The 25019-nt window shown below is 36.5% G+C and overlaps 1 protein-coding gene across 2 annotated transcripts in view; it reads left to right on the top strand.

The window, feature by feature from the left end:
- Nucleotides 1–25019, top strand: part of kdr (kinase insert domain receptor (a type III receptor tyrosine kinase)) — a 78859-nt gene that overhangs the window by 12700 nt on the left and 41140 nt on the right. The window contains exons 4-12 of one of the 2 annotated variants that reach the window (XM_069924649.1): nucleotides 879–1000; nucleotides 1796–1964; nucleotides 5762–5901; nucleotides 8482–8653; nucleotides 9132–9249; nucleotides 11450–11619; nucleotides 12757–12913; nucleotides 21294–21426; nucleotides 21704–21812. In XM_069924649.1, the coding sequence (XP_069780750.1) occupies nucleotides 879–1000; nucleotides 1796–1964; nucleotides 5762–5901; nucleotides 8482–8653; nucleotides 9132–9249; nucleotides 11450–11619; nucleotides 12757–12913; nucleotides 21294–21426; nucleotides 21704–21812 (1290 nt within the window). The remainder of the gene's footprint in view (nucleotides 1–878; nucleotides 1001–1795; nucleotides 1965–5761; nucleotides 5902–8481; nucleotides 8654–9131; nucleotides 9250–11449; nucleotides 11620–12756; nucleotides 12914–21293; nucleotides 21427–21703; nucleotides 21813–25019) is intronic. The other variant, XM_069924650.1, reaches the window with a different exon arrangement.

Consider the following 25019-nt stretch of genomic DNA (forward strand, 5'->3'; position numbering starts at 1 on the left):
AGTCCCTTGGCCCAAAGATTTCTGATTTGGTGCCTCAGTTCAGAGGAGGAATAAGACCAGAGGCCAAAAGGGATTGGTTTCCAGATATGCTGAAGGGAGACCCATAGCGTGGTCCCTCATCAGAGAAGAAACCAGAACATATGAAGAAACAAAAATGAGAAATGTAACAAAGATGAGAATGAGATGTTATGGAGTAAGGTCATGGAGGTCTGAACTAATGCCAACCATTTCCCAAAGATGATGCAAGACAATGTTTGTAGGGTGAAACCATCAGGTCATGTTATGCACTGGTAATTGCACTTTCTGGTTGAGCAAGTGGATTTTGATTAATTCTGAATGATCACTGTAATCCTAGCGTACATTGACAGCTTCTTAAGTATTGCATCTTTATGGCGCCTTCCTTCAAATGAAAGGGATGGGGTGGTGAACTGATATCCTAGCAATGAATCTCTAATCCACAGTGAACTTCCACACAAGCCGTGCCTGCTATACAAGGACAGAACTATTTCCCCCTGAATTAAAGTGAGGTACAAGCTTGTGCAAATGAAAACCAACACAGGATGTTTCCAAAGTTGAAAACGCTGGCATTCAATGCTTAATCTCCAGAATGGGAAACCAGTTCTCAACCAGCAGAGTAGCAAAAAAAATTACCTAGCACATAGACATTTGGTCTTCACATCATGGTCAAATAAACCCTCTCCAGAAATCATTTCAAAAGAGTAATTGAATGAAATCTAAATTCAAAGGACATTTCAAACATATTGTTGTGAAGAAGTAATCCAGCTCACCAGCTGCCATTGATATCACATGATGTTAGAATTTGAAATTATAACAATCAGATACATTGATTTACAAGCTGATATCTTGTTCCATTTTAGATGAACAAACACCTTTTGTGAATCACTGTGACATCCCAGAAGTTGTGGTCCTAACTGGGACTGAGAAGTTTGTCATTCCATGCAAAGTTTCTATTCCAGATCTTAATGTGACCTTACATGCGGTGCGTACTATGATTTTCCCAGTTACTGCAACATTCACAGTGTTTAATTATTATACACAGGTATATCCTGCTCTAAAATACACAAATTATGAAAATTTGCTTTTATGAAGAAAGCAGTGTTCACTTTTATGAATGGGTTTTAAATGGGTTTTTGCTTTTATAAAAGTAGCCTCCAAATTTAGTGAATGGGTATTTGCTTTATGCCATTTCAGGTTATGAAAGGTTTCATAGGAATGCTCTTGTTTCATAATGTGGGGTATACCTATAGATAACTTCATAATAGCTGTACTTTTAAAGTCATAAATCTACATCCAATATGTAAACAGCTTGTCGATATTCGAACCCTCAAACAAAAAACATTGTCAAAAAATATTTTCCAATTCTGTGAATTTGAAAAAACTTAATTCTCGGGCAGTGTAGTTATCACAATGTTATTCCAATGCTGGCAACTTGGATTAGAATCCAGCACTGTCTGTAAGGAGTTTGTATGTCCTTCCTGTGTCTGTCTGTGTGGGTTTTCCCTGGGTGCTCTTGTTTCCTATTATCCGTCAAAACATACAGGGAGTGTAGGTTGATTGGTGTATTTATGAAGCACGGGCTCATAGGATGGAAGGGCCTGTCACCCTGCTGTATGTCTAATTTAAAAAAAAATGTAAATCTACCACTTGATCATATTGACCAATAGCTCCTATATCACAAAGCATTAGAACATATTTGTTAAGTAATTATTGCACATAGCTTTGTTAAAAGTGACAACTTTCATTTTAATGTTTTTTTTCTCTGGTAATTAAACAGAAATATCCAGAGAAATACATCATTCCTGATGGAACAACATCTCTGTGGGATAATAAGAATGGTTTCACTATTTTGAGTCAGAAGATCAAAGATTCAGGACTAGTCCAGTGTGAGACAACATTGAATGGAAGAGTTTATAAATCCACGGTGTATGTGTTGGTGGTTGTAGGTAAGAACATTTTGTACACACCCAAACTTACACGCATGTCCATGGCCTTATGCACTATCCCACCAAGACCACCCGCAAATTGGATGAACGACACCTGATTTTTCATCTGCGCACTCTCCAACAAGATGGCATTAACATTGACTTTTCTGGTTTCTGTTAATCTGCTCTCCTCTTCCACCTCTCTCCTTCCCTTCCCCTTTCTAATTCTCCTCCTTCCCTTCCAAAATGCATGGAAATATGATTTGATTTTCAACATATACTGTGTGTGCATGAAGTTGTCATGAGGGTTGTGCTGTCTGTCTTCTGCTCAGCTGTTATGCATTCTGTTGTCAGCATGCAACATGCTTCCTGCCTTCAACTTGATAAAATGGTAGTATGATATTTAGTTTTCAAACAATAGTGGCAGCACCTTAAAGGGAATGCCAAAAAGTGTCAGGAATCCCATGAAGAAACCATAATTGAACAGCAGTCAGAATTCATGCAGCATGTGTTGGAGCTGACACACAGCTCATATGTATCTCAATTTAAGATCAATAGGCTAAAAGCAAGCAAAACTGCAGGACCCAATGACTGGAACAGGAGTGGTTACAGAGATAGTGGATGCAATGGTTGAAACTTTCCAAATCTCTCCTAATCCTATGAGGATATCAATTGCAAAACAGTTAAAAAAGTGAGGATGAGACAAGATGGGGATCCATAGGCCGTTCAGTCTACATTATTTGTTGGCAAGTTAGTAGAGTCAATAATTAAAGAGGAAATAAATAATCATTAAGGAAAGATAATATCATCAAAATTAGTTACCATTTTGTGAAAATTATATCTTGTTAGATAAATCTGCTTGAATTATTTTGCAGATAAGACAGGAAGGGTTGAAAGAGGAGACTTACTGATGTAACGTATTTAGATTTCCAAAATGCATTTGACTTAATGCCACAAAAGAGTATGGTGTATAATTAAGAACCTGAGGTTTTGGAGAAAGTTATTGTCATGAAGTTAAAACTGACTGTCACATAGAATAAATGGGCTCCATGCTGGCCAGAGAGAGATGAGTGGAAGAGTACCATGGGGTTTATAGTTAGGGGGACAGATAAGAGGTTCTGTGGAAGCAAGCAAGTATCCTGGATGGCATGTTGTTTCCTTGGTGCCAGGGCCCGAGATATTGCAGATCGAGTTCATGGCATTCTCAGGAGGGAGGGTGAGAAACCTGATGTTGTGGTCCATATAGGGATCAACGACATGGGTAGGAATGGTGAGGAGGTCCTGCAAGGAGAGTTCAGGGAGTTAGGTGCCTGGTTGAAGGACAGGACCTCCAGGGTTGTGATCTCAGGATTGTTACCTGTGTGACATTATCAGCTATATTTTAAAGATCAAAGAATTGAAGGTGACTGGGAACTGGCACCGAAGTTGAGGCCAGCAGAGATCAGCCATAGAACCATAGAACATTGCAGCACAGAAACAGGCCCTTTGACCCTTCTTGTCCATGCCAAACTATTATTCTACATCAGCCTACTACTCTCCATTCTCATTCATCCATATACCTGTCCAAATATTTCTTAAATAGTAAAATTGAGCCCTCACTCAACATTTCCACTGGTAGATTGCTTCACACTCCCACCACTCTCTGCATGAAGAAGTTTCCCCTGATGTTCTCCCTAAACTTCTCCTTTAACCCATGTCCTCTGGTTTGTATTCACCGAACACAATAGAAAAAGCCTACTTGCATTTATGCTATCTATACCCCTCATAATTTTATATACCATAAGCCATTATCATAGTGAATGGAGGGGAAGGCTTGGGTGCCTTATTCCTACTCCCGTTTTCTAATTTTTTTTATTGTCTGCATTAATAGCGGAAATATTTAAGACTCACAATACACAAGCAGCTGGCCATAAAAGGGACACCAAGGAGCCAGCATTCACATTTTCTTCTGAAACTCTAACGTGTAGCTGAGGATCCATTTATTGTGCACTCAAAGTTCCTGCCTCATAAATTCTGCTGCTGGTTCTTGCTGGGTAGAACAAAAAATAATAATTGCTGAAGAAAATAGAGCTGTGTCATAAGAATGTAATTGGTTAAAAAAAAGAATCTCAGCCTTGTATGTGATGTCATGTATGTACTCTGACAACAAATCTGAACTTTGAAATTTTTAAACTTAAAAGAAGCAATAGGGTTAACCCATCTCTGCTCTCTGTAAGTTAACAGCTGACTTTTTTGCTCAAAGACATACATGACATCTTCACTTAGACAGATTACTAAATGCAGCTAACCACCTGGTGGAATGGGCACTTTACAAAATCCATCGACTGCATTTACATCTTTAAAGAAGATATCATTTCTTTGTTAGATGATGGTGGAGTAACCAGGATGAGCAACATACAAGTTGTTTTCATCTCATAGTTACATTGCATGCTACCCAAAAGGGGATCATCTGGAATTTGTGATCAGTGGTTAAGTAATGCTGATTTCCATGGACCTTGTGGAAAGCTGCACCCAGATACTTAGCAGTGGTTGAGGCATGAATTTTCCCATTTTCCAGCTTCATTTGTTGTTGCCAGTTGTCACTTCGGGCAGATTTTTCCTTGCAGTTTAGCAACAAGGAGTGACAATGAAGAACCTCCACAGACAGCCAACCAAGATGCAACAAGCACATCAAGTTTAAGATTGAAGCCAAAACACCATGAAAATCCTTTAAATAAGTGTATTAAATTTTAAATTATAATCATTTGCAGGAATCACAATCCACATGTAAAGATTTAGATTCTACTAGCAAAAAATGTCCTTAAATCCTTACTTTAAATTTATGTAATGAAGTAAAAAATGTTCAAAGTTATAACATTTAACATGAGTACTCACATTGATTTTAATATAAAGTATAAAAGGTTTTCGTAATGTTTCAGCCTCAACCTTGTGTTTGTTGCCTCTTGGTTTGCTGGGTTTTGAAAGTGCTTCTCAATATTTCATTTGCAGTGACGTTATTTCAATGGTCCTGGGTGGCTTATTTTTGTGCATGACACAAAAGTGCTGGGAGAAACTCAGCAGGTCACAGCAGCATCCATAGGAAGTAAAAGTCATTTGGTTTCAGGCGTGAACCCTTCTTTTGAGGAAGTGGAAAAACAGATAGATGCCTAAATTAAAAAGGTTAGGTAGGAGAGGAGAGGACAGGGGGGGGGGGGAGAGAAGAAGAGGGATGAGGAGAGGAGGGGAGAGGAGGATAGAAGAGAAATAAGCTGACAAGTGATTGGCAGAAAGAGAAGAAGGCAAAGAAGGTAGCTGGGCTTTACTTGAAATTGGCAGCAGTAGTTTAGGGTTGAAACAGTTATTGCTTGCACTGCCATTGCAGCTGTGGCATTGAGCATGCTAAATTTCTAGTCGACACAGTCCTCGGTTAATGTTCAATGGTGTGACAGAGATAGCAATGGCACCTGATAATACATGTAGATTTCCTCTTGTGTAGCAAAATTACAAATGTCCAAGTATGAAATATTGCAGCTGTTGGAAATCAGAAATAAAATCATGACTTTCTGAAAATACTCAGCTGTTTTGAAGAGAGATCATTGACCTACAACATTAATTCTGTTTCTCTTTCCACAAATACAATCTGATCTACTGATTGCTTCCAGAGTTTTGTGTTTTTATGTGAATGCAAATATGTTCTTATTGCACTGGGCAAAAGGCAAAATTAATTTTGGCTGCAAGCCTCAACACATTTGATTTGTAATACAGTTGTATCCCTCAATCTGAAAAGAGTAGTTTTCAAATACTACATCAATAGACTTTATTTATTATCCTTTCTGCAGGATTCAGGATTTATGACCTCACAATAAACGTACCATACCCAGTGGAATTGTTAGTGGGGGAACACCTGATACTGAACTGCACTGCCAGAACGGAGCTCAATGTACCACTGGACTTTAATTGGGAGTATCCAGGAGAGAAGGTACATCATATGAAAATATTTCTGCTTTTATTGGTTCAAAAAGGCAATAGAGATGTTTCTATTGAAGCAGAAGGTTCATTTGTTAAGTGCCTCTTACTTCAAGCCTGGATTAATTGTCTTTATTTGGGAGGGGAAAGAAATTAAGAAAATTGTATTGGAACAAGTGATTGTAAATACACAAATTTTATTAGTTTACTGAGCAGCACTCTTTTTCTGTGTAGTGAACAGGTGAATACAACTATTGAAAGAAATAATATTATCCCAATAGATGGATTAATAAAAGTAATTATATAAGGTGGTGGCTCCACAGCCTCTACGGACACTTACTGCAAGCACCGACACCACATCCAGTCTCTTCCTTCTCATCATAAGAAGTTGAAAACAGTAAAATATTTTTATGACACATTTTAGGGCCAAATCACAAAGGAAACAATGTGTATTTTGTATTATAGGGAAAACTTTAGACTGAGATTAAAGTGATGACTAATGGGCATTTGAGATATGATAGACCTGATCTTAATGATCTTAATGAAAGCATGCCGTTATTAATGCAGAGAATATCAATGATTTTTGAAAAGGGAGAGATATCGTATGAATTGTCAATTGAAATCAGCTGCTGGTTAAATAAACAAAATATAAGACCTTATAAATGATTGCTCTATTGTTATCTATAAATAAATTATTTACCATTATGTAAGAATTATGTATGGGCTTAGAATTTCCCAAAAAGAACTTCATCTACTTAGAATTACTTTAGGAGAGCAAACATCATTATTAAAGTAATACTGTTTGTATTTCTATAAAATAGTGTTCCTCAAAATAGCCTGTGACTAGTGGTTCAGGGTCCACTGTTATTTGACATCTATATCATCAATATGCATGATAAGGTAATAATTTTCATCAGTAAATTTGCAGCTGACAGTATAATTAAGAGCATAGTGGATAGTGAAGAAGGCTTTCAGAGCTTGGAGCAGGATCTGGACCAGCTGCAAAATGGCTGATGGCATTCAATGCAAACAAGTGTGAGGTGTTGAAATTTGGGAGGACATTCCAGAGTAGGATTTGCATGATAAATGGCAGAGAACTGCAGAGTGCAGTAGTATCTGGGATACAGATACAAAATTCCTTGAAAGTCGCGTCATTGATAGAGAGCGTCGTAAAGAGAGCTTTTGGCACATAGGCCTTTGTAAATCAAAGTATCGATTACAGGAGTTGGGATGTTATGATGAAGTTGTATAAGACCAAATTTGGAGCCATGTGTGCATTTTGGTCACCTAACTACAGGAAAGATATCAATATGATTAAAAGAGTACACAGAACATTTACAAGATGTTGCTGGGACTTGAAGAGCAGGCTTGTAGGAATTTAGGAGTAAAGAGGAGGATCTTAATGAAACATTTTGAATGCTGAAAGGCATGGTCAGAGTAAATGTAGAAAGATTGTTTCCCATGATGGGAGAGTCGAGGACAAGAAGGCACAATTTCAGGAGTGAAGGGCATCCACAGAGAACAGATGCATAGGAATTTCTTTAGCCAGGGGATGCTAAATCTGTGGAATTTGTTGTCACAGGCAGTTTTGGAGGCCAAGTCAATGGGTGTATTAAAGGCAGAGATTGATAGTTTCTTGATTAGTCAGGGCTTCATAGGTAATGAGGAGAAGCCTGAGCTGTGGAGCTGAGTGGAAAAATGGACCAGCTAATGAGTAAATGGCAGAGCAGACTCGAAGGACAGAATAGCTTATTTCTGCTCCTATGTCTTATGATCTTACGGTTATAATCTATAGAGAAAGGTTGAATAGGTTAGGACTTTATTCCCTGGAGCACCAGAGAATGAAGGGAGCTTCAAAAGAGGTATACAAAATTATGATTGGTATAGATAAACACAAGCAGGTTTTTTCCACTATAGTTGGGTGAGACAAAAACTAGAGAACATGGGTTAAGGGTGAAATGTGAAATTTTTAAGCAGTACATTATGGGGAACTTCTTCACTCAATTGGGCAGTGAGAGTGAGGAATGAACTGCCGAGGGAGGAGGTTGATGCAGGTATGATTTTAACATTTAAGAGAAGATTGGATAGGTACATGGCTGGAAGGCGTATAGAGAGCTATGGTCTGGGTGCAGGTCAATGGGACAAGGTGGAATAATACATCACCATGGATTAGATGGCTCAAAGAGACTATATCTGTGCTGTAGTGTTCTATGGTTCTAAATGATAAGTAAAACAAATGGCTAAATACCTTTGATTATACAAGAAAATATTGGTGAAGAGACCAGTCATTTCTTTGACAATGAAACATTTATATTCAACTTAACACATGGATATACACTTAATTTAATATCCAAATAAACAAGGTAATATATGAGATAATAACAACCCTTATAAAAGAATATTAGTTATGCAGTTCAAGTCCAAAAAAGGCACTAAAATTCAAAACTTTCATATGTAAGAATGCAACAAAGTGTGAACCAAGGTACAAATCTGAACAGGAAGATCGTTTATCCATGTAAAGTAGAATTTATTCAGTAAATCTTTAACAATATTGTATTGGACCTTTCATAAACATGATTTCTCTAAATTATAGCAGGATTCACACATAGCCTTCAAATCTCTGAAGCAAAAATTATCGCATAGCCTGGAAGTCTCAAAGAGTCTGATTATAGATAATGTGACAAAAAGAGATGAAGGCAAATATTTATGCAAAGCTTCCAGTGGAAGGATGGCAATGGAGAGGAGCATTGATGTTATCGTGTATGGTAAGATATGTTCTGCATCATATGCTTTGAAATGTAATATGGAAATGCTTTTTAAATGATTTTAAACTACAACATTATTAACAATTAAAAGACCATGAATGAGCCCAGAATTTCTTCAAAACACCATAATCTGGAAGTCTGTGGGTCAATGAAAAGAAAGAGCTAACACTGCTCTAATGTTAGCTGAAAAATGAGCCTTTGTGCCATCAGGTAAGACACCTGGGGCCTGTTTGGAGAATGGCATTCCTGCAAAAATAAATGTCACCTTTCTCAATGAGGTTTACAGGCCTAGAAGCCTAATCTACATCTGCTTTTGTTGAATGTTCAGATTTATTCTCCCAACTTGGTCACACAAATATAATGAAGTTGTCTTAGATAAACAATGTCAGTTCTTCTGGTACCCAGAAATTCCCAAGCCCAAGGTTTTCATTGCCCATTAGCTTTGTGGATCTGACTTTTTTTTCAATTTTGCTTTTAGAGAAACCCTTCATCTTCATCGATCACAAAACCAAACCAATAATTGAAGCAATGTTGAAAGAAGGGAATGTCAATATTTCTGTGAACGTCAGAGGCTATCCCCAACTAGAAGTGAAGTGGTAAATTAATTTTGAAATGTTTACAAGTAAAAATGAATGTCTTTGAGCAAGTTGATTAAATTTAACTTTAGTGCATTAAGTTGAATGTCTTGTTTGCAAGATGTAAAATATTTCTGTTACAATCCACCAAAAATGGGTAAAATAATCAATAATATATTTTTCAAGAATCCAAGTTTTAGGATTAACTATTATATTGTATTTTCTGAATATAATGTAAACATGCAGTGTTTTTTCTGTTCTGTGTAGTTTGAATTGATCAAATAATCTGGTCAGCTAAAGCTTAAGACATGTTAAAAGCAAATATTTTTATTAATTTCAAATACAAGCATGCATATACAAAACATAATATGGAATACAAATGACATATTTGATAACTCAAAAAACTATAAAGCACATATAATCATAATTTGAATTGATAATAACAACTTTTTTTATATGTACAGTGTCATTCTAAACCCTATTCCCTAACTAAAGAAATGATGTACTTCATTCATAGAATAAAATGGAAAATATAAAAATTTTTAAAATAATTGTCTAGAGGTTATGAAAATAATTCAAGTATGGTCCTCACAACATTTGAAACTTTATGTTTGAATTATTAATTGAATAACATACTTTTTCTAAATTTAAACAGGATATGATGTCCCTGAGTCAATGAGCATGAGTGGGTGGGGCAGTATCATTCCATCTAAACAGTATTGTGTGTCCATCCAGGGGAAATGCAAAAGGCAGAATTGGAGTTAGAGGAATATCATCTTCTCCAGTTGTGCCAAAAAGAGAAATCAGAGGGATTAAACTCTAAATTTACATTTAAAATTAAGGATAGAGTTTGAAATCTCTCCCTCCAGTATTTTTCAAGGTTACGACATGTTCAAAGCATATGAATTAAAAAAGCCTCTTCTTCTTACATTTATCACAGTAAGAATTTGTATCTGAATAGATATGAGATAATTTAACTTTAGACATATGTGCCCTATGAGCAACTTTAAATTATAATAAGCAATGATGGGCATATAAGGGTGTAGTATTAACCAGCTTAAACATTAGACCCCAAACTTCATCTGATAATGTGCGATTAAAATCATGTTCCTAGGCATTTTTAATTTTTTAGCTCGAGGGGCATGTCTGAAACCCACAGCTTATCATAAACACCTTTTTAAAGAAAAATTTATCACATTATTAAAACAAGTGAAACAGTCTTTAACACAATAGTTGTCCTTCTGTCTATGCCTTTTTGGCTGTATTAATTCTATTAAAATAAATATCTTCCTTAAATTTTTATACCTTTTTCAGTCTATACCAATATTTATTCCTAAATCCTTTTTTGATTTACTTGATTCCATTATATCATCTTATATATGGAAGGGTAAGCACCCTCGTCTAAACAAAGTTAATCTTCAAAAGCCAAAAAGGAATGGAGACATGGCTCTTCCTAATTTCAGATTTTTTTTAAACTTGGCAGTCAGCATACGTAACTTTATGTTTTGGTTACATTTTTCTAATCGAGTTGACTGTCCAGATGAGTAGCAATGGAATTGAATTCTTCTAAAAATATTTCCTTTCCAACAATTCTTTGATCCTCACTTCCCTTCTCTTTAAATAAACCAATTGATAATCCTGTTGTTAGGCATGCTGTGAGAGCTTAGGTGCAGTTTAGAAAACATTTTGGATTTTATGATTTTTCTCTTTCAAGCCCTATTTTATCCAATCATCTTTTGTAAGATTCTGTTTTTCATGATTGGTTTAGATTAGGTATTGAATGTTTCCAAGATCTTTTCATTGATAATAGTTTTGCATCAATTGAACAGCTTTCTAAAAATTCAATTTACCAAATACTCATTTTTTTTTCATATACTTGCAAAAAGACACTTTCTTAAATCTCAAAAACTAGATTTTCCTCAGGCAACCAATATGAATATTGTTGATGTGATATTTCAGCTACAACATTTTTGCACAGATTTAAAAGCAAATATTTTCAAATTTGATGATTGTTGCAAAGGAATCTATAAATACAAGTTCATTTCATCAAAACTCTTTGCTGAATGTAATATTTTGGTATTCACATGTTATTGGGAATCTTATTAAGATTGCACATTAAAACAAAATTCTTGAAAGGATTAAAAGGTTATTAGTGCTTGAAGTACAAGCTAACAAAATCCTAAAATGCTTGTGGACAATTTTCAATTGCCTATTTTTATAGGAACAAGAACGGAAGGCCAATTACTAAGGATAACTACCGACTAAAGCAAGTTGGATATATGTTGATGATAAGTGGTGTGACAGAAAAGGATGCTGGGAATTACACGATTATACTTAGAAATCCAATGTTAAAAGAAGTTCAGCATCACACAGTTCAACTCAGAGTAAATGGTAAGAAATTCGGCAATCACAGACAGTTTTTTAATTGAAGAATTCAAGTGAATTTGTGAAGGTAATTAGAACAAGACATTACTGCGCTTAGAGGAAAAAAAGATGCAGTTCTCCAGAAATTAGGCCACAGATGAAATATAGACTAAAATAAGGAAGACAGAATTTTGGAGCTCCAAGATTTTGATATCAATTAGGGCGTAAGATCGTTTGTTTGAACAAGATGCACTGAACTATTTCAGCAAGCATTATAATTCATAAAGCAAAAATCTTCCTTTGAGATTTCATCATCCTGAATCAATTTGGAGCAAATGTTTCACCACAACAATGTCTGTACGTACAATCAAGTTTGTCTACTGAATGCAACCATGCATTGCAGTAGAGTGGGAAGAAGGCAGGTTAACAAATGTATTGAGTTCAGATCCAAAAAATGGCATTAAAAAATTAAAACATTAACCTGCCTTCTTCCCACTCTACTGGAGATAAGCAAGAATGTCTTTATTCAGAGGGCTCAGAGAATTCACTAGCTAAATGGGGGCAGTGGAGGCAAGAAGCGCTCACCATGTTTAAGATGTTCTTGAATGTATATTTGAAGGTTCATGACTTGCAGGTCTCTGGACCCAATTAGTGTTAGAAAATAGCTTAAGTTGAATCGCTTTTATTTTTATGAGACAATGACAGGTGTAAAAACTTCCTTTGTGTCTCCAATTGCTTTTGCTTCTATTCCAATAATGGCATTTGCATCATTCAATGTAAATTTATTGACTGGCTTGAATCTTTGCTTGGAATGAAAACTTATTTTCTTCCACAAAATTTCAGGTTTGAAATTTCGGTGAGAGCAATAATTTGGGAATATGCAAAGTGGGTGATCTGCTGTCACCCATTTTTGAGTTCACTCTGAAATTAGTTTGATATAATCTCTCAGCACATTAAACATACTATAATGTTTGTCCATAATTTAAAATATACTACAAATTAACCCTAACCACATTTCATTTACTTTGGAGGTTAGAAAGAACTTGCACTTGGAATCTCTGGGTTACTTTGCAATTCCCCTGATAAATGCATCTCGTTTCACTGTTTAGCAGTCTAGATATTTATTCCCCAGCACTTATGAAAATGTGATTCAATATTTTGCAGTTCCTCCAGAGATTCATGAGAAAGAAGTGGCTACACATACTGACTTTCACAGCTACGGAAGCAAACAGCCATTAACCTGCACTGTCTATGGCATTCCTGCTCCTAGGAGCATTATCTGGGAATGGCAGCCTGTTAAGAACTGTAGCTTCTCCTACAAGTAAGAATGAAACAATATAATATCATTAGTATTAAAATGCATATTTGATTCTGTATTCTATATAAATGACAGTACTTAATTCATTATGGTTCTGATGCAAATGATTTGTTTTTCACTTCTTCCAAGTTTTACATGCATACATCTTGGAATTGGAATGCATTTCGAAAGAACAGGGTAATTTTAGATAGGGATACAATGAAAGATGTTGGTTTTCAGACAGACCCAGTTATCTTTGTTCAGGGATCGCTGAAAGTTAACATTCAGATCCAACAAGGAGCTAAGAAAGCAAATGTCAGGTTGGTCTTTATTGCAAGAGAATTTGAGTACAGGATGGTAATGTTTGGCACCAATTATTTAGGGCTATGATAAGAGTACATTTGGAATACTGTATACAGATTTGGTCTCCCAATTTTGGAGCACAAAGAAAGTTAAGAAGAGTTATTCTAGGTATAGTAAGTCTATGGTACAAAGACATTAATTAGACTGGGCATATATTCGCTTTCATTTAGGAAAAGGAGTAATATGATTAAAACATATAAACCCTTTACAGAATTTTATGAGGTAAATGGAAATTTGATTTTTCTGTGGTAGTGGCATCCAGACCTGAGATCAGTCACAGAATACTCCTTAGCCAGTCAGGGCAGGCATGAGAAGAAATTTCAATGAATCTTTAAACTTCTCTTCCTGAAGGCACTCAGTATATTTTAGACAGAGATCAATACATTTTTTGATACTAAGGGTCAGCATAAGGGGCTATTCTAGATATGTTGCATTGAGGTAAAAGATAGAGGAGGATCTAATTGAACTGTAGCAATGTCAGATAGCTTAATCCTGTTCTACAACTGTTGTCCATTTTTCTTTCTTGTGAAACTGAAGAATAATTACTGATGTGAAACATTAATTTTTAGTGCATCAGATATTTTATTTAACATAGAACAATAGAACAATTACAGCACAGAAGCAGGCCACCTTGGCCCCTCTAGTCTATGCTAAACCATTTTTTTGCCTAGTCCCTTTACTTGTACACAGCCCTTAGCCATCCATACCTCTCCCATCCATGTACCTGTCCAAATTTTCTTCTTAAATGTTAAAATTGAGCCCACATTTACCACTTCAAAAGAAAGCTGTTCTGCACTCCAACCACTCTCTGTGTGAAGAAGTTCCCCCTCATGTTCCCCTAAACTTCTCCCCTTTCACCCTTGATCCATGTCCTCTGGTTTGTATCTCTCCTACCCTCAGTGGAAAAAGCCTACCTACATTTATTCTGTCTATCACTCTCATAATTTTAAATACCTCTATCAAACCTCCCTTCATTCTTCTACGTTCCAGGGAATAAAGTCCATACCTGTTTAACCTGTCCCTGTAACTCAGTTCCTGAAGTCTGAGCAACAGTCTGCACTCTTTTCATCTTGTTGATATTTTTACTGTAGTCAGGTGACCAGAAATGCACACAATACTCTAAATTTGGCCTCACAAATGTCTTATACAACTTTGACATAACATCCCAACTCCTGTACTCAGTACTTTGATTTATGAAGGCCAATATGCCAAAAGCTCTCTTTACAACCAATCCACCTGAGATACCACTTTCAGGCACTTGCGTATCTGTATTCCCAGATCCCTCTGTTCTACCAGACTCCTCAGTGCCGTACCATTTACCTTGTATGTCCTTTCTTGGTTTGCATTTCCAAAATGCAACACCTCACATTTGCCTGCATTAAACTCTGCCATTTTTCATCCCATTTTTATCAGCTGGTTCAGATCCATCTGCAAGCTTTGAAAACCTTCTTTGCTCTCCACAACACCTTCAATCTTAGTGTCATTTGCAAACCTGCTGATCCAATTTACTACATTATCATCCAGATCATTGATATAGGTGCCAAATGCTCTAAGTACCATTCCCTGAGGCACACCACTCTTTACTGGCATCCAATCTGAGAGGCAATCTTGCACTACTGCTCTATGGCTTCTCCTATCCAGCCATTGTCAAATCCAGTTCACTACTTCACCATGGATACCTAGAGTCTAAACCTACTGACTAACCTCCCATGTTGGACCTTGTCAAAGATCTTAATAAGGTCCATGTAGACAACATCTACTTTGTCATCTTTCCTGGTAACTTCTTCAAAAAAATCGATAAGATTGGTTAAACATGACCTACCTTGCACAAAACTAAGTTGATTATACCTAATCTGTCCCCATCTACCCAAATAATTATGCATCTAATCTCTTTGAACACCTTCCATTAATTTACCTACTACTGACATCAGGCTCACTGCCCTATAATTTTCAGGGTTACTTTTGGAGTCTTTTTTAAATAATGGAACAACATGAGCCACCCTCTAATCCTTCAGACAATAATCATGGCTAAGGACATTTTAAATATTTCTGCTAGAGCCCCTGCAATTTCTACACTAACTTCCCTCTGAGGGAATATCTTGTCAGGCCCTGGAGATTTATCCACCCTTATTTGCTTTAAGACAAAAAGCGCTTCCTCCTCTTTAATCTGTATGGTTTTCATGACCACATTGCTTGTTTTGTTTATTTCTCACAACTCTGTGCCCATTTCCTGACTGAATACTGATGAATTTAAAAAAATTAAGATCTCCCCCATCTCTTTTGACTCAATACAAAGCCACCCACTCTGGTCTCAAAGGGACCAGCTTTGTCCCTTACTATCCTTTTGCTCGTAATATATATGTAGAAACCCTTAGGATTTTCCTTTATATTGTCTGCCTAAGCAAACTCATTGCCTTCTTTTAGCCTTCTTGATTTCTTTCATGAGGGTTTTCGTTCATTTTTTACACTGCTCAAGTACCTCATGTTGCCTATACCTGTTATACACTTCTCTGATCCTCTGAATCAGATCCTCAATATCCCTTGAAAACCAAGGTTCCCTATACCTTCTAAACTGGCCTTTGATCTTGACAGGAACATACAAACTCTGTACTCTCACAATTTCACCTTTGAAGGTCCCCCACTTACCTCACATATCCTTGCCTGAAAACAACTTACTACTTACTATGTTACAAGCAACATCTTTCAAAAAAACAGATTTACTAAAGGGATCTGAGAACTAACAGTACCTAACTGGGAATACAGCAAGCATTTCAATGCATAGCCATTTGTAAAACAGTAACTTGTAGATAGAGAATAGAACATCGAACACTGTACAGGCCCTTTGGCCCATGATGTTGCACTGATCAAAATAAGCCTACTCCACAACAATCCAATTTTTCCCTTCCTCACACCCAGAACCCTTTATTTTTCTTACATCCATGTGCATATCCAAGAGTCTCCTGAATGTCGCTACTGTACAAAATGCCACCACCACTCCCAATAATGCATTCCAGGCACTGTCTGAGGCAACTTATCTCTGGCATATCCCCTAAACTTTCCCCCACTCACCTTAAACAGATGTCCTCTGGTATTTGTGTAATGAATAATGGAGACAAAGACTGACCATGTGTGTCTGTTCAAGATGTATTCATTCCAGAGGAAGTGTACTGATTGATGTTCAGATTGAGTGACAGCCTCCCACACTAGCCCCAGAGACTTTTCTTATCTTGGCGTAGCAGAAGATCCGGTATTTTTCCTGCATGACAATCCTGGGCAATCTGCTTTCCTGTTGTTTGTTTGGCCATTCACTTCCACTAGGTATTTCCTCCACCACCCCTATTGTTTTCCCTTTCCAATTACGGAAGCAAGAATCTTTTTGAGGACTCCAGTGGTTTCTCTGTCTCCTCATCTTCCTTAAAACTTGACTTCTCTCTGGCAACAAAACTCATTTATCAAAGCCTTGCTTCCAAAAATAGTTACATCCTTCAATGCATCCTCATTGAAATCACTTAAGAAGCTTGAATAATATTTTGAATTTTGATTTTTTTCTATACATACATTATACATTAAGGCTATCCACAAAATATTTACACAAATATCTCTTTTTGTTCATTCTCTTTATGACAAAAAATGTGCAAAGTATTTCATTTTCATTCAGAAAAGAAAATCTAATTTTGCCTTTTATTACAATAATATTACTTTGAGTGATACTATATAACCATATAACAATTACAGTACAGAAACAGGGCATCTCGGCCCCTCTAGTCCGCACCGATTTAAGTGATGGATTCTGGCTGAGACTGCGTGACTCCATTTTCCAGCAACCTATTTCATGAAGATGGTGCCTTTCAACAGCACCTTATTAGAATCAATGGTCTGCACTGATCACCTCCATGTGAAGGAGATATTCTAAATACAGAAATAACAATTACATAGTCGCAAACTCAACATTGAAAACTTTCTCCAAATTCATTATTATATAAATCAAGAAGACAAGAAGGGAAAAAATCCTTACGTCAACAAATGTGAAAAATAACAATATTTTCTGTTTTATATTTTAGCCCTCCTTTAATTGTACAAAATATTCAAATACTACTTCTTTCATTTCAGTTTTTGCATCTGTAGTCTGTTTGAAATATGATTCCATGAATCCTAACACATCAGTTGTGGAGTAAAAATTTTTGCTTAGTTGTTAGTGCTTAACATGCAATATAGTAGCAGCAGCTCAATGCTCTCTCCAGGTTCCAAAATGTGGTTTCATTGACGTGTGCTGCACTGAACGTTATGTTAATGGCTCAAATTTCACAAGAGTAATGGTGGTTGAACTATTGCCTTTCAGCACCATTAGTTTGTGAATCTGATCGTTCAAGATCCTGTGTGTGAGCAGAAATCTTGAAGTTATGAATATTGATTCTGTAGATCTATAGGTAGCAGTCTTTGCAAATTTCTCCACCAGAAACAGGTTTTTTTAAATTATTTTTCTCACTGTGAACCATATTAACCAAAATACAAACAAACATTTCCCTCTTGAATATACACAATGTCATTTTCTCCCCTTTTTCCCCCCTCCCTTCCCTCCTTCCTTCCCACCCCCCCTCCCTACCCACTAAACATTCAACCTATACATTACAATAAACCCATTAAACAATGTCATCACACAATGAAAATAAGCAAGAAAATTGTGTCATCTACTTTTACACACTGGGTCAGTTCATTTCGTCTTCTTCTCATTCTATCATTTCAGGGGGTGGAGGTCCGCAGTAGGCCCTCTCTGTTGTGTTCCATGTTCGGTTCCCAAATTTGTTCAAATAATGTGACTTTAGTTTTTAAATTATATGTTATTTTTCAAATGGAATACATTTATTAATTTCTATATACCATGCTGTACTCTCAGGCTCTCTTTTGATTTCCAAGTTGACATTATACATTTTTTTGCTACAGCTAAGGCTATCATAATAAATATTTTTTGTGCTTCATCCAGTTTGAGGCCTAATTCTTTACTTCTTATATTACTTAGAAGAGAGATCTCTGGATTTTTTGGTATGTTGCTTTTTGTGATTTTATTTAATATTTGACTTAGATCTTCCCAAAACTTTTTCACTTTCTCACATGCCCAAATTGCATGTGCTGTTCCCGTTTCCTTCTTACAGCGAAAACTGATATCTGATACTGTTGGGTCCCATTTATTTAACTTTTGGGGGCGTGGTGTGTAGCCTGTGTAACCAATTATATTGTATCATGCGTAACCTCGTGTTTATTGTATTTCTCATAGTTCCGGAGCATAGCTTTTCCCATTTTTCATTTTTTATCTTTATGTTTAGATCTTGTTCCCACTTTTGTTTGGGTTTACAGCTTATTTCATCATTTTCTTTCTCTTGCAACTTGATGTACATGTTTGTTATAAATCTTTTAATTATCATTGTGTCTGTAATCACATATTCAAAGCTGCTTCCTTCTGGTAACCTCAGCCTGCTTCCCAATTTGTCCTTTAAGTAGGATTTCAATTGGTGGTATGCAAACATTGTACCGTGAGTTATTCCACATTTGTACTTCATTTGTTCAAAAGAAAATAAATTATTTCCCAAAAAAAACAATTTTCTATTCTTTTGATCCATTTTCTCTCTCATTCTCTAAAGGAAAGTTTATCTATTGTGAAAGGGATTAGTTGGTTTTGCGTCAATAATAATTTTGGTAGTTGGTAATTTGTTTTTTCCTTTCTACGTGAATCTTTCAAATGTTGAGCAGATGCTGCAGTACTGGTGAACTTCTATATTGCACCAGTTTTTCATCCCACTTATAAAGTATATGTTCTGGTACCTTCTCCCCTATTTTATCTAGCTCTAACCTGGTCCAATCTGGTTTTCCCTTGTTTGTTAAAAATCTGATAGATATCTTAATTGTGCTGCTCTATAATAATTCTTAAAGTTTGGTAGCTGTAAGCCCCCTTGTTTGTACCATTCTGTTAATTTATCTAGCGCTATCCCCCCTTTCCATAAGAATTTCCTTATTATTTTCTTTAGCTCATTGAAGAATTTCTCTGTTAAGGGATTTGGTAACAATTGAAATAGGTACTGTATCCTTGGGAAGATATTCATTTTAATGCAATTTACCCTTCCTATCAGTGTTAGTGGTAAATCTTTCAAATGTTCTAAGTCATTTTGTAATTTCTTCATTAATGGCTGATAATTTAATTTGTATAGATGGCCTAGATTATTATCTAGTCTAATACCTAGGTATCAGATTTCTTGTGTTTGCCATTTAAATGGTGATTCTTTCTTAAACTTTGTGAAAGCTGCATTATTCATTGGCATCGCTTCACTTTTATTTGCATTGATCTTGTACCCCAATATTTCTCCATATTCTTTCATTTTCTTATGTAATTCCACCAGAAATAGGTTAATGTTGATTTTGGGTAATTATGAACTAGGTTAATGTAAAATATCTGACAATTAGATTTCAGATTTATTGTCAGAGCATATACATGACATCACATACAATCCTGGGATTCTTTTTTTCTGCGAGTGAGGCAGAATTGGCAGTTATTGGCAGTGCAGAAAATGATATACATGTCAACAAATAAATGTAAACAAACTGACTCTGCAATACAGCGAGAAAAATATCAATAAAATGCAAAAGTAAGAGTCCTTAAATAAGGCCCTTATTGTTGTTGAGGAGTCTGATGGGTGGAGGGGTAGCAGCTATTCCTGAAACTGGTGGTGTGAATTTGTGGCACCTATATCTCTTTCCTGATGGTAGCAGTGAGAGCAGAGTGTGTGTTGCGTGGTGTGGATCCTTGATGATTGCTGTTGCTCTCCAACTGCAGCATTCCCTGTAGATGCTCTCTCGATGGTGGGGGACATTTTACCCATGATGTCCTGGACAGTGCCCACTACATTTTGAGAGCTTTACACTAGTGGCATTAGTATCCTCACATCAGACCATGATGGAGCTGGTCAGCACACTTTCCACAACACATCTGTCGAAATTTCCCAAGGTTTCTCATGTCATACCAACCCTCCACAAACTCCTGAAGAAGTAGAGGTCCTGAGATGCTTCTTCACAATGCCATTTGTGTGTTGGATCCAAGAAAGATTCTCTCAGGTAGTGTCTCACAATAACATAAATTTTGTAACCCACTCCACCTCTGATCCCATAATTATCCTGAAGTTTTGGTGACATTGAAGCAAGGTGGTTGTTGGGGTACCATTCAGCCAAGTTTTCTACCTTCCTCCTGTATGCTGACACATCATCCCTTTTTATAAAAACTACTAACATGGTACTGTCAATGAATTTGTAGATGGTGTTGCTCAATACATAGATATCACAATAAATATATTTTATTAAAAGGTTACTTGTGATATTTCACCTGCTATAATTAAAAGCATTTTTTTTTACTTTTATTTAGCATTGGTATAATTTTTCAAACATATATTAGATTTATGCCTGCCATATTGATGATGCTAATGTATTTTGAAGCATTATGAATTGTTTTTCTGGCAGTGGGTAGACATCAGTAAGTGAACATTCTCACCACAGAGATGGTTAGGTCTTTATGGAGTACTTCCCTCGAGGTCATTGATGAGTCTTACTGCTTTGGCATGGATTGCAGATGTGTCAATGTAACTCAGCTTAGAGAGAGAGTTTGGTGCACAGTTCTTGCCATATTTTGCATTTAAGATCATGACTAAGGATGAATTTCCACCTCTTTTAGACACGATAGGTGAGCGTGAACAGGATGGGCAGCTGTGAAAATAGTGGAGTTACTCCTAATCAATTAAGGGCAGTCTAATCATTTAGACTGTAATTTATTTATGATTCCCAGGAGAATAATTCTAGTCAGTTTGTTTCCAAGCTAGTCAGACAATTAGCTTTCCTTCCCTTTAGAAGAGATGTTGACATCTCAAAGTGCTTCAGTGAACTGTATAATTTAGATTCATTTCCCATCAAGGAAATGAAAGATAACACTTATTATTTGCTGGAAACACACATGACATTTTATTTTGGAGAAGTGATTTGATGATGCCAATTTTTTTTCCAATAGTTATGAAAGAGAATTGGATGATCCCAATAAACTGAATGAAAATAAAAATTGGAGGAACATCACAGACAATGCTGGCGGCAACAAGATAGAAAGCTCAGAGCCTCGTACTATGTTCCTCGAAGGGAAGCATAAGGTGAATTAACTATGGAAAACCTTGGCTATACATTTTACAAACAATTTAATCAGAATAACAAAAAATATATAAATTAAATTGGACAATGAGAATATCTCACTAGTCTTCGAATTTGTGTGACATTAATTATAGTTGAGATTGAACTGAGGTCTTGAATGTTATTTTTATTTCATTACTTACAAGTTTTCCTTTCTGTCTGGACTTCTTTGGAAGTCAATATTTAAGCATTTCTATTTGTACCTGTTACATATATGGTTCTCCTTTTGTGATCTTCTAGATGGTCAGCACAATTGTGATTCAAGCAGCAAAAGTCTGCGCCATGTACAGATGTCGAGCTGTTAACAAAGTGGGAGAGGATCAGATGGTTATCTTTTTTCCAGTAACCAGTAAGTATATCATATCTGCTGCAGCAACTCATTAAGACAAATCAATGGAGGATTTGAGGTTGAGATCAATATAAACAGTGACCTTGGACAGCAACAAAGATACTTTCCATCCCTTGAGGCAGTTACTTCTTGAAAATCAAGTATTATGATAAGCAAGTACTTTATCCCAAATAATACTTACTACAAAGGACAAATTTTAGTTTGCAAACAATGTGACAGCTAAGTCAAAGAATTGAAGAGTGCTGCATTAGCCCTGCTGTCATGAGAGCCTCAGATATTGCATGGGTAGAGGCCAGCATTTAATAGTGAAAGATCATGTGGTTGTACGGGTTTCCAAATCTAACACTCTGGAAATTAAAGTTCCAATCCATAAGAGGAAAATTAAAGCTTTAAAGAACATGGAGTGTGGCTGAATGGTCATCAGCCCTATCTTTAAACAAAATTGGATGATGGTAAAAATTCAATAGATATTACTAATTATTTTTATTTTAAAAATACAGAAAAATATTTTTTTGTCATTTTCTTAAAATTTGAATTGTTTTATTCTTATTGATGAGGCACATTGCAGGAGGAATTGAATGAAGTTTTTTTATTTCCTCAGCTACCATCTGGGAAAGTTTGTCCTGGTTATTGGTGAGCAGAAAGCAAGGCATTATCCATTCATCCACCCGCACAATGTGAAACCTGTAATGGCTGTGTAAATTGTCACAATTTGCTTTCTTGCCATTATGTTTTTGAAATGATTGAGAGTTAAATTATAAGCAGTGTCTCATTTTTGTTCTTTTTAGCTCAGTTATGTTCAAGTTTATTGTCACATACACTAAAGTACAGTGAAAATGTACATTGGGTGTACTATCCAGCAAGTTAACCCACAGATAAGTACAACAAATAAAACACAGTACCAAATGCAGAGTTAGAGAGCAAGAGAGAGAGAGAGCAAGAGAGAGAGAGAGAGAGAGAGAGAGATCAGTTAGAATGAAACAAGAGCAACATTATTTTACTAGTATGAGGTTCATATCACAGGAAAAAAAACTGTCCTCGATTCTGGTGGTGAATGATTTTACATTCATGATTCTTTGTCCCGAAGGAAAGGGGTGAAAATATTGTGGCTAGGGAGGGCTGAATCCTTTAATATGTTGGCTGCATTTTCAAGGCAACAGAAACTGTTGATGAGTGGAGTTAGGGGCGGCAGGGGGCTGGGCTGTTTGTGTCATGGTCTGACCTGAACAATACTAATTGTTCCTTTCAGTAATTAGCCACTTAAACATCTTAATTCTAGAAGCCATTTGTTCACTGCCAAAAGCAGGATTTTTTTTTTCTCTCACTGACATATTCAGGAGTCCTGCAGCAGAGAATGCATGCTTTAATACTCTTGAATCCTATATCATATAAGAGTTATCAGAGGATGAAAGACCTATTAATTTCAATGGGGACTAGAGAGCTGTGGATTAGGAAACAAAAGAGAAGGTAAATTATTCCTTTGTAAGTACTTCATAGCAGTTCAGTACTGAGAAATATTTATAAGGATTGTTTATTTAATGTTTTCATTAAAAACAATTATTTACTTCAATTTTAGGTCTTAAATTTCTTTAAATTTAATTTACAACATTAAAACAAAGTTATTAGGTGCTCCTAATACCAGAATAGTTGAGTGTTGGGCTTGTCAAATGTCAAACTTTTCAAGGCATTGTAGTACTAGAGGCCCTGGAGCTTGGACTTTAGAATACCTTGACTGATTTTAAACCAGATAACCCAGGTGTGAGGTTGTGGGGGGAGTATCCAGAGATTCGGGATGGAGGAATTGCGTTAGCAAGATGATCTGGTCAAACAATTTATTTAAAACCTATAGATGCAAATGTATGTAGCTTAGTAGAAGTCATACCAATAGGTTTTCATGACACACTGAACTTGTGGTATTTCATCACTGTTATTCTTTTCTCGTAAAATGATTCTGACTAATCGCTTAATTCTTTTCATAGTCTCACTGGATTTGAGTTAATTGTTCCATCAAAATCCAAAGTGTGAGCAGTTTGGAAGCTTTTATTTCCTGCTTAAAAAATAATTTTAGGTTGCCTCAGTAGGCTTCAGGAACTAGCCAGTTCTGTTTTATGAAAGTTTAGTTGAATGAAATTTCATCAATCTTTCAAGAAAATTACGTATGAGTATGGAGCAGTTAATATAAGATCGCTTCCTGATATTTTCTTAATGGAAAATCATCTTACAAGCCCTGAATTCATAAATTCTGAATAGAAATTCACATTAAATTCTGAAAATAGTAAGGAAAAAAAAATTATTCCTTTTGATTTTTTAAATTAAAGCTAACTGAATATTAATTTAAGTAAAGGCAGGAAAGATCCATTACTTCTTAAACTCCAACTCCAGCACCAGATATTGTATATTAATTTCCTCCATTTGCTGGAGTTCTACATATTAATCATGTTACTAACCATAATATTTACCCACAAATAGTTTTGGAATACCGGAGCCTAACCTTTTATCTGGGATTCTGAAAACAGACAACCTCCAAAAATTTACACAATTTTTGGTAGATGACAGCTGCTCATCAAAGGGAGTTTGGCACCAAACATGACCCAATGCGACCCTTGCTCAACTCCCGTGTATCTTGTCATGTTCAGCTTCGCAAATTAGAGGTACCGTTACTTTATAAGTACCCTACCCATCGAGCATGACCCTCGTTCAACTCGCTTTGAAGTGTCCCATGTTGTTCCACTACTTTATAAGCACCTCCAGTATTGTAGCACTTTCAGTCAACTTCACAGTGGTGTCTCAATGGCTGTTGTTGCTACCCATAATCCCCCACACATCTGAAACCGCTGTACCAGCGCCAGCACAGGGAGGAAGCGAGAAGGGTACCATTTGCCTGGTGCTGGTACAGCAGTGGGGGGTAGGGGAGAAGCAAGGATGGTAGCATGATTTGGGCAGGCGGATGAGGCGGAGGAGGAGAGATGGCATCATGACTTGGGCGGGCGAGGGGGAGAGGTGGCAGCGCTATTTGGGTGGGCGTGGGGGGTAAGAGACAGCTGCGTGACTCAGGTGGGCAAGGGGGGTTGGAGAGAGATGGCAGCATGGCTTGGACGGGCAGTCTTAAGGGACTGAAATCGATATGATTCTGAAATCTGGAGATTCTGAATAATGGCATGTGTCCAGTCCCAGCGATTCCAGATAAAAGGTTAGTCACCTGTATTA

This window comes from Narcine bancroftii, chromosome 3, assembly GCF_036971445.1.
Source record: "Narcine bancroftii isolate sNarBan1 chromosome 3, sNarBan1.hap1, whole genome shotgun sequence".
In the NCBI taxonomy this organism is placed as follows: domain Eukaryota; kingdom Metazoa; phylum Chordata; class Chondrichthyes; order Torpediniformes; family Narcinidae; genus Narcine; species Narcine bancroftii.